The following is a 9,573-nucleotide window of genomic DNA, read 5'->3' as shown; positions in this document are numbered from 1 at the left end:
TCTTGCTCAGTCTCTGCCAGTTCAGACCCCATCAATGTGTATTTATATTTAGGATTTTTGGCTCCAATGTGCATCACCTTGCACTTGGCCACATTGAACCCCATTTGCCATGTTGATGCCCACTCGCCCATCCTTGACAGATCCCCTTGGAGTGCCTCACAATCCTCATCACCTTGAACAACTTTGTATCATCCGCAAATTTAGCCACTTCACTGCTTACTCCCATCTCCAAATCATTAACGAACAAGTTAAAAAGCAGTGGACCAAGTACTGATCCCTGCGGTACCCCACTGCTTACCACCCTCCACTGAGAAAATTGCCCACCTACACTCACTCTCTGTTTTCTATGAACTAGCCAGTTTTTGATCCATAAAAGGTGGTTTCATACTGGATGCTTTAATTCACTAGCTGCCTTGGTGGCCCTTACAGGGGAAGAGAAGTGGGGTATGAATTTTGCGAAATGGACGGTGTGGGGGACCGATTTGGCAGCTGGGTCTGTTGCTGGGTGGTGTGGCTCTCCTGGCTTTGCGCCTCCGTTGTTGGAAGTCACCCTTCCTCTCAGTCCCCCTGTGTGTGTGCGCGTTTCAGTCTTCTGGAGTGTCGGAGGCTTTGCAGTGTGCCCTCGTGTCTGACCTCCTGCCTGCCTGCGTTGTAGTTTAATCATGAGGACCCCGCCCAGCGGAAACGGCAGCACGGTGCCCGTTAACTGTATGCTCCCTGGGCATCATCCAGGACTTTGTTTAGAACGGGTGACTGGAGTCTTGTTTGCTCGCTCTGTTCAGCCAGGGGAGGAGAGGGAGTGAAGAAGGCACGTCCCCCTCCCTGCCTCCCCGAATTCTAGTGGGGCTGAAAAGGTGTGAGAGTCGTGCTGGAGGCCGGACATGAAGTGGGGTGGGTGGGTGGGGGTGGCGGCTTTAATGCTGGGCCCTTTGGAGTGGCGCCCGTGTGTGCTGCGGCCGCCTTCCCCTCCTGACACTCAGTCAAACAGGGAGTTGGCTCTGAAGCGTGGAGAGGTCCCTGGTTTGGTGTGCTTCGAAACGGAAACTGCCTTTGGAGACCTGAAAGAGTCAGTTAAAAACTCAAGGCGAGTCCTGGTGAGATTCGAGAGAAGGGGTTTGGGTCCTGGAAGGGGAGAGTATCAGCCTTCTGGAAGCCAAAAGAGTCAGAGGATACTCGAAGGAAGTGTACTGGAGCCTCTCAATGTAAAGATTTAATTAATTGCGAATAGCTTAAGAAACTCTCATTAGCCTGAAGCGTAAGAACTGAAGTCTGTGTACTTAATGATTTTAGCTCAGAGTTATCTATATTGGAAATTTTCAACCCCTGATTTCCCTTGACCTTTTCTTTCTTTGTTAAATAAAGTATTTTGCTGTTTTTGAATCTCAGAACCCCTTGAGTGCCATTTAAGTTGTTTAAGTTGAAGGGGGCTCCCGTCCCGACCCTCCGCTCAGGCTCCAGGGCTGAGCCCACAGCCAAGATATGCCGCCCTGTGACAGGACAGGAGTGAGGCCGCCCGAGTTGTTCCTCTTCAGTGAAGAGGAAAGCGCGGCTCAGTCAGTAGAAAGGGAAAGATTTTTAAAGGAGGGGGAATCTTGCCTCCGAGGGCGGGAGGGGGGACGGGGCCCCTGTCCTACCAGCGGGGAGGTGTCCGGCCCCTGAAGGTTTCCCAGGTTGCTCTTCCTTCCCTCTTTGTGGGGTTCCCAGAGGCGTCTGGCTGGGCTTTGGATCGGGCGAGAGGTCTGTGGCTGCAGGACATCTGTGGCTGCAGGACAGCTGTGGTGCTTTATGTGGGGCCTGTTAACGCCTGACGCTCTTGTCTCACCCCCAGGTCCTCTCAGGCTGTGCCATCATAGTTCGAGGCCAGCCCCGCGGAGGGCCGCCTCCCGAGAGACAGATCAATCTCAGCAACATACGAGCCGGGAACCTCGCCCGCCGGGCAGCTGCAGCCCAGCCAGAGGGCAAGGACACCCCCGATGAGGTAGGCCTTCTGGCGGCGTGGGCCCAGGTCGCTGACCCCTTGGTGCAAGAGACAGAGCCCCTCTGGCTGGGCTCACGGGAGCCGTCCTGCCTTCTTTCTTGCTGCAGGCAAGCGTTCACAGCCTGGCCGGTTGTGTGAGGGGCTCCGATGGGCAAGCCAGACGCGGCAAAAGCCCCCGCGAGGCCTGTGGGGAAAGAGCAGCCCACCGGTAGCCTCTGGGCTCGGCAGCACCCCTGTCTCAGTGCTCTGCGCTGGATTGAGAGCTGACGCTCAAGAGCTGGTTCTGCTGTTGGACCAGCACTCCCCCCCCCCGGATTGTGCTGCCCATCCTCTGAGGGGGGGGGCGTGCTGGTGGGGGTCCCCTTTGAACACGTGGTGCTGTCAGGCGCAGGGGCAGGCTCCGAGGTGCTGCAGACAACCCCCCCCTTTTCATGCCTTCCTGGACGAGAAGGCCGTGCCCTCTGAGGTGTCCCGTCTGGCCGGGAAACGGTCAGACAGGGCTGCCCACCCGGGGGACGGGGTGTGTGTGTCCTGATCTTATCCGCTCAGACTCCCTGATCTGTAGAAATGAGCCACTGACTGGCGGTTAGGGTTGGGGGGGGGTGCGGGGCCTGCCAGGCTGTGCGGGAGAGGGGGGGGGGTCGGCCTCCTCCTCCAAGGCGAGACCGGTTGCGGGTGGCTTGGTTTCGGGGATGCTTCAGCAGAGCCTGCTGTCAAGAGCACTGGCCGCAGGTGAGTCGGGGAGGGAGCAGCTGCCCCCCCCCCCCGACCCAGAGGCAAAGCTCCAGATCAGCACGCCGCCCTGGGGAGGCGGGGGGAGTCGGTGGGGGGCTTCTGTGGCGGCAGGGTCTCTCGTTGGGAGGGGAGGCGGAAGCTGGGCTTTGGAGTGCGGGGCAGGGGCTTCGCCCACCGCCGGTGACCTGCAGCTGGCTGCTTTCTCCTCACAGCCCTGGGGGTTCCCCGCCCGCGAATTCCTGCGGAAGAAGCTCATCGGGAAGGAGGTTTGCTTCACGGTGGAGTACAAGACCCCGCAAGGCCGGGAGTATGGGATGGTGTACCTGGGCAAAGGTGAGAGAGCGACGGAGAGGGGAGAGATCGGGGCGGAAGCCCACCGGCCCCGCTGGGAGCACCACAATGGCATGGCTCAGGGCTGTGTGTGTTGGGGGGCCCCCCTGCAATGGAGTTCTTGTTTTGCCTTCTGTGCTGTTCTGAGCGATAGGACTGGTCGGTCAGCAGAGCCCCCCGGCCGGGTCTTTCCTCTTTTTGCTGATGTATTCAGACACCTCCGTCTCGCCTTCCTCCCCAGTGGGGAGCCAAAGCAGCCGACTGCGTCCTTGCTTCTTCCTTTCTCCCTCATCCCCAACACTACAGTGATGAGGCTGGGCCGTGGGAGGTCGGCCCCTCTGATGTGGGACCGGCCGGGCCGTGGGAGGTTGGCCGTCCTGGGCGGGTGAGCCCCTCCCCCACCAAATGAGTGCCAGCCTCTTCCCTGGAAGCCACCCAGGGCCGTGCCCTCTAGCTCAGGGGTCAGCAGCCTTTTCTCACGAAGGAGGCAGAGGCCTCCATAAACGGTCTCCGAGCAGAGGGGCCAGCCCGGAGCCAGTCTCAGAGAGGCCCTTTTTGCACGTACCTGAGGGAAGGGGACGCACACCACCTTGTGGGTAGAGGTCTCCCATAAGGGGGCTGGTGGTTGCAAAAGGCTTTTGTTGGGCACGATAAGGAACCCTTGTAAACAGGAGCACCCGTGCGCCATGGTTTAAGTACTTTGGCAGAACTCTGTGCGTGGTTGGGGCTTGGATTCCTGGCTGTGACTCACGCCTGTCACTTCCCCTTCTGCAGACCTCTCCTCCCAGAAGCCTTTTGGTCCCGGAGACACCGTTGCCTGCTCGGGCATCCCCCCCCCTTCTCCGCTGTCTCTTCCCTTTAAGGGCTTGTTTTGTTTTTCGAGAGTCCTGCCTGGCTTTGCGTGGAGCCACACTTGGCTCAGGAGCTGCAGGTTGCAGGCTGGCCGGCCCCTCCTGCCGCTTAGCTCCTGGGCGGTTTGTCTTTCCCCCCACGTTTCTACACTTGAACCGTTTGAAAGGCCATGTTCACCCCTCCCTCCCTCCCTCCCTCCCCAGAGGCCCAGGCCAGTGTGGTCTCCAGGCGGAAGTGGGGAAAGGGCTCTGTCCACAAAGGGCCTCCCCGCCTGACATACATCTTCTGTCGTTGATTCCTTTGAAGAAGGATTCAGCTCGGGGGGGGGAGTGTCTCCAAAGGGCCTGGACTGGGCTGACTTGTTTCCTGTCCCTTTTCTCCTGCTGCCTCCTGTGAGAGCCAGCCTGGTGTCGTGGTGAAGTGCGCAGCGGACTCCAATCTGGGAGAACCGGGCTTGATTCCCCACTCCTCCACTGGCACCTGGCTGGATGACCTTGGGCAAGCCGTAGCTCTGACAAGAGCTGTCCTTGAAAAAGAGCAGTTTCTGTCAAGAGCTCTCTCAGCCCCGCCCGCCTCACAGGGGGTGTCTGTGGTGGGAAGGGAAAGGAGTTTGTAAGCCGCTCTGAGACTCCTCTGGGCAGTGAAGGGCCATGGGGGATAAATCCAGTCTCCTCCTCCTCTCCTCTCTGGCTTTGCCTGGTTGAGAACTGTCCCTCTGCTGTGCCAAGGGCCCTCTCTTTCCGTCCCCTGCCCCAAGGGAAGGCTTACACACAGAGGAAAGGAGTCCCTGGGCAGCCGTGGGTGGGTGGGTTTTTTTTGCAAGGATCCTTTCCCTGCTGCTTGCCCTGTGGCTTTCCGGTGGGCGCTGCTGGCTGCCTTGGGGTTCTGGGGTGGGAAGAGGAACGCCACGTGTGGGCAGAAGCCGTCTGTGCGGTACAGTCACTGATGTGACGGGAGCTGATGGGAGCCCAGATGTGCTTATGGGAGGGGGAAGGCAAGTGCAGGCTCAGGGGTCTAGGCCCACCCTACGGGCGTCTGATCCTGGCGAGGAGGGAGCTGGACTTGGAAGTGTTTCAGGAAAGGACGGTGCGGGTTCCAGAGAGAAACGGGACTGCTGAGGGTGGAATTTCCCTCCCTTTAGCTCTGGGGGCTGCAGGATCCGTCAGCAAAGGTAACTTAAGCAGCAGCTGCCGGGCAGTCTGCCGGGGAGGGGGGGGCACGAAAGACCCCCCCCCCCGAGTGTCGTGGGTTAGAGTGCTGGGCCAGGATTTGGGAGGCCCGGGTTGCTTTCCTTCTGCCTGGAATGAGGCGGGCTTACACCGCTGGTGGGTGGTTGGGTGGGTGGCTTCCCCCCTCCCCAGTCTGCTCTGTGGCCGTTCTCTGTGGTGGCTCCGTGGAGGAGGCCAGCAGACCTGCCGGTGTGGTGCAGGTGGGAAGGAGCCACCTGGCGTGCTGGTCGCTTACAGCGGTGTCCTCGTGAGAAGGCCGGGGCCACTCCCAGGGCATGCTGGGCAGGCGTGAGCGGTCTCTGGCTGTCGTCTGCCGAGGGGGTGCTGCGGGGGGTGGGGGTGGGGTGTCCAAGCCCAGTCCGTGGGGCCTTGCCTGGGAGGAGCAGCAGCCGGCCGGCCGGCCAACCAGGGGGCCTGGTGGGCCTCTGAGCACGGCCAGAAGGAAGGAGGGGCAAAACAGAGCTCGGACGGTGGGCGGACGGGTGGGCGTGCCGGCTGCTGCCAGTGCTCGGACCTGCCCTGGGGAGCACGTGGGGGACCAGCCGGCCAAAGCCCCGGGTGGGGTGGGGTGTGTGTGAGGCGCGTGGGGGGCCCCTCTGGGGCCAGGCTGACTCTGGCTCCGCTCTGCAGGGGCCGCTTGTCCAAACTTCGGAGTACACATGAGTAAACGGAGGCATCCCTTTTTCAGGAGTGCTAAAAATAAAAACAGCTGATTAAGATGGAGTAATCACTCGCATTTTCAAAACCTTAATTAAGCCTTAATTAAATGTCACTTTTTGACAGGTGACATTGTCAGGGAGCCAGTAATTGTTCAGCAGCGTGGCCTGGAGAGAGAGAGGGAGGTGTGTGTGTGTGTGTGTCCCCTCTGGAGTGAGACTTCTGGCCCAGTTGTCCCATTGCATCCCGCCCCCACATGCTTAAACGAGTGCAGTACTGCAACTCCCCCTGGGGGCAAGGGGGGGGGAGCTCCCACGGGGAGGGCCAGGAGCCAAGAAGAGCGGACCCCCAGGGGGGTGGGGGCAGGCCAGCCTGGTCTGCAGATTCCACCCCCCCGAGGTAGTTTCAGTCCTTGTTTTGGGGGGGGGGGTTTCCAGTTACTTCGGGACTGTACAACTTTCCATCTCACACCAGTTCACCCGTTTTAAGCATTTAGAAACACCCTCTCCTCCTCCTCCTTCCGTACAGCACTTGGTTTTGGTGTCATGAGATGTAAAATTTGGATGTCAAATTGATCCTCCTCAGGCACATTAAAGCTTATTAATGGTTGGCAGCACCCACATTGAAGCAATAAAGTCATCATTAACGTGTGTGGAAGATGCCTGCAGGATGCATAGGAATCACCGTTATATCACCGTGCCGGTTACCTTACTGGAAGTTTTTTTTCCAGGCTACGTGTGAGTAAAACGTTGTCTTAAAAGGCCTCTCATTCATTCCGAAAGGGAGAAGAAGGGCTTCATAGGAGCTTCTTCCAGTGCTCCCGCAAATTTCTCAGATTTTATGTTCGAAACGTTGGGGGAGAGGAATGCTCTGCTTTCCCTTCTGGCCACAGTTGTGTGTGGAGCGCTGCCATCACGTTGCTCCTGACTTATGGGCGAGTGGCCTCAGAAACAGCCTCTCGGTCAGCAGCCTCGCTCCAGGCCTGCAAAGGGAGGGCCCCGTGGCTCCCTTGATGTCATGTCCGTCTCCTGTTGGCTCTTCCCCTTCTCCTGCCGCCTCCTTGTTTCTGTCCAGTGCCTCTTGTCTTCTCATAATGTGACCGAGATACAGTCGTCTCCGTTGAGTTGTTTTAGCTGCCAGGGCACGTTCAGGCTTGGTTTGATCTGCTTTAATTCGTATGGCATCTTTTAATGAACCGTCTGCCTGCAGCGTCCCGGTGTCTGGATTAATGCTGAAGTGAGGTTAGAATCTCCCTGTGTGCCTGAGCTGAGTCCGCAGGCCACAGTCGCGTCTTCTGCAGTGTGAAGGAACTGCCCACCGGGCCATTGTGTTATGGCAGTGGGGGGGTGGGGTGGATCCCTGACCTGACCGGGGGGAGGGGGGAGCAGCCGTCTCTCTCTGTGGCTCTTGCTTGCGGAGGTGAGTCACCACGACTGGGCCTCCCCGGCCTCCCTCCTCGCCCCAAGCTCAGCCGTCCTCCTTGCCCTGGGCATTGGCCGTCTCCAGGAGGGATCACATCAGATCTCCCTGCCTTGCATTAAGTATTTCCATTTTATTTTACTTAGTTTCTAGCATGTGTTCCTCACGGAGACTCAAGGTGGACTGTAAAATCTAGAAGGCGATTCCGTTAGACGGCACAATAAGATCTCCAGTCAGCGGTACAATAGTGCAAGGATTACAGAAATTACATGCAAACCAAAAAGCACAGCATGCCCTGAGCAATCAAGGTAGTTGCCTGCAGATGCTGGGATGCAGCAGAGGCAAAGGTGGAGAGGCATACAATGAACATTGCGCTGGAGATGCCCTTGTGAGCTAGTCTGTTGGACTCTGCCGTTATCGCCTGCTGTGGGCATGAGCCTTTATTTATGGAAAATATTTATTAGCTGCCTTTCTAGCTTCCAGAACTCCAAGTGGCTTACAGTGCAAACAGGATAAAAAACAGAAACATGTGAAACCCCTGAATTAAAATAACGATTCTAAGCAAATCAGTTTCCAGCTGCCTCCTGAAGACGGAAAGTGGGACCCAGGGGTGCACCTTGGGAAGATGGTCACGTAGCCGTGAGGCTGCCACTGAAAAGGCCCCCTCTCTTCAAGTAGGGTTGCCGGGGTCCTCCCTGGCCAGCTTTGGGGGAGGGTGTGAGGTAGGTAGGTTTGCAAGCTCCTGGCTGGAAGTCTCCCGGAGATTTGGGGGTGGAGCCTGGGGGAGGGCAGAGACCCCTCAGTGGGGTGTGTGTGTAATGCCACGGAGTCCACCCTGCAGAGCGTCCGTTTCCCCCCAGGGCCTCTGGTCTTTGCAGCCTGGAGAGGCTGGCATCGCTGTAGTCTCCAGCAGCGGCTCTTCCTCCCGCAGAGAGCGTGTCTGTGTTTGTGCTGCGGATCCTGGTACGAGATACGTGGGTCTGACAGCGTGTCTGCTGTGTGTGTGTGTGTGTGTGTGTGTGTGTGGGGAGAGCTGGGAAGGCTGGAGGCCAGCAGCCCCCTCTGGGCAGTTTCCTAGTTGGGTCCGGCTTCCCTGGCCATCCGTATGGTCCTGGGCTGGTGATGCCCCTGTCGCAGAGCCTCCCTGTCACTGCCCTGCGCTCAAAGTCCCGCCCGGCTCCACTCGGGTAGTGTGAACAGGTGACAGGCACTAGAGGCCGAGGAGTCACGGGGGGGGGGAGCAGCTCATGCCAAGGGACAACCCCCCCCCACAAACACAGCCCTCACCTCAGCTGCCTTGTGAGTGTGTGATTGGGCTCCTGCATCAGTTAGTCTGCTCCGGAGCCCTCCTTCCTGAGCCGAGACAACAATGTGTGAGCTGGAGGCTAAGAAACTCTGAGCTAGCTCACACTCAACTCAGCTGAGAGGGAACACTGACCCCGGTGTGCCAGTGGGACCGGGCAACGTGGAAGCACCCGGGTGAGCCAGCAGCGCCAGGGCAGGGCCAGCCAGCTCCTTCCTGGACCGGAGAGGCGGGAAGCCTGCCCGGGCTGGCCCTGTCTAAAGACTGGCCTCTGGCGATGGGGGACGCTGCAGTGTGTGGGGGGGGTGATTCGGTGTTTCTGCAGGTTTCTGCACGTTGGGTGCTGGCCCTCCTGAAGTGGGGCTCCTGGGGCGGGCGGGAAGGAAGAGCGAAGACGGGAGAAGTGAGGTGCCCGCTGATTGGTTGTGGGGAGAGGGAGAGAGGCGGCTGATTGGATGAAGGAAAAAGGAGCGGGGGGGGAGAGAGGCTGTTGCTGGGAGGCAGTGGGAGGGGGGGGTCTGTGGGAAGGGGGGGCAGGGGAAGGACCCCCGAGCTTAGAGGGAACACTGGAGGTGCTCTCCTGTCAGCCCGGCTGCCCCCAGGCCCGTGGGCTGCCGCTCCCCTGTGTGTGAGACCTCTGTTTCCTTGTCTTGCCAGACGCAGCTGGGGAGAACATTGCGGAGTCGCTGGTGGCGGAAGGCTTGGCGAGTCGCCGGGAAGGGGTCCGTGCCAACAAGTAAGTCGCCTGGAACGCCTGGATCCTGCCGGGGGTGGGGTGGGGTTCAGGTTCTCCAGGGCTTCCTGTGAGGGAGGGGCGGGCATGTTGATTGAGGAAATGGGGGGGCTTGGAGCGCCTCCTCTGGCTCACTGCTGCTTGGAGGGGTGTGTGTGTGTGTGTGTGTGACCTAGAGTCATCTCACCCATGGCCGGCTTCCTTCGGAGCTTTCCAGACTACAGCTTTGTGGTCCTCTGTTCATCATGAACATAAGAGAAGCCAATGTTGGGTCAGGCCAATGGCCCATCCAGTCCAGCACTCTGTCACACAGTGGCCAAAAACACCAGGGGCCCTC

General features: G+C 59.1%; 1 protein-coding gene across 1 annotated transcript in view; it reads left to right on the top strand.

The window, feature by feature from the left end:
* Positions 1-460: 460 nt before the first annotated feature.
* The window catches only part of LOC107116044 (staphylococcal nuclease domain-containing protein 1-like), a gene marked incomplete at its 3' end in the record, with an annotated part of 13,948 nt that continues 4,835 nt past the window's right edge, over positions 461-9,573 (top strand). Inside the window, exons 1-4 of the mRNA XM_015417902.1 lie at positions 461-493; positions 1,829-1,978; positions 2,926-3,046; positions 9,161-9,239. Of these exons, the coding sequence (XP_015273388.1) occupies positions 461-493; positions 1,829-1,978; positions 2,926-3,046; positions 9,161-9,239 (383 nt within the window). The remainder of the gene's footprint in view (positions 494-1,828; positions 1,979-2,925; positions 3,047-9,160; positions 9,240-9,573) is intronic.

This window comes from Gekko japonicus, unplaced genomic scaffold (genome assembly GCF_001447785.1).
Source record: "Gekko japonicus isolate JY-2015 unplaced genomic scaffold, Gekko_japonicus_V1.1 scaffold6040, whole genome shotgun sequence".
Taxonomy (NCBI): domain Eukaryota; kingdom Metazoa; phylum Chordata; class Lepidosauria; order Squamata; family Gekkonidae; genus Gekko; species Gekko japonicus.
The sequence above is the reverse complement of the archived record's forward strand: the minus strand, read 5'-3'. Positions and strand labels throughout refer to the sequence as shown.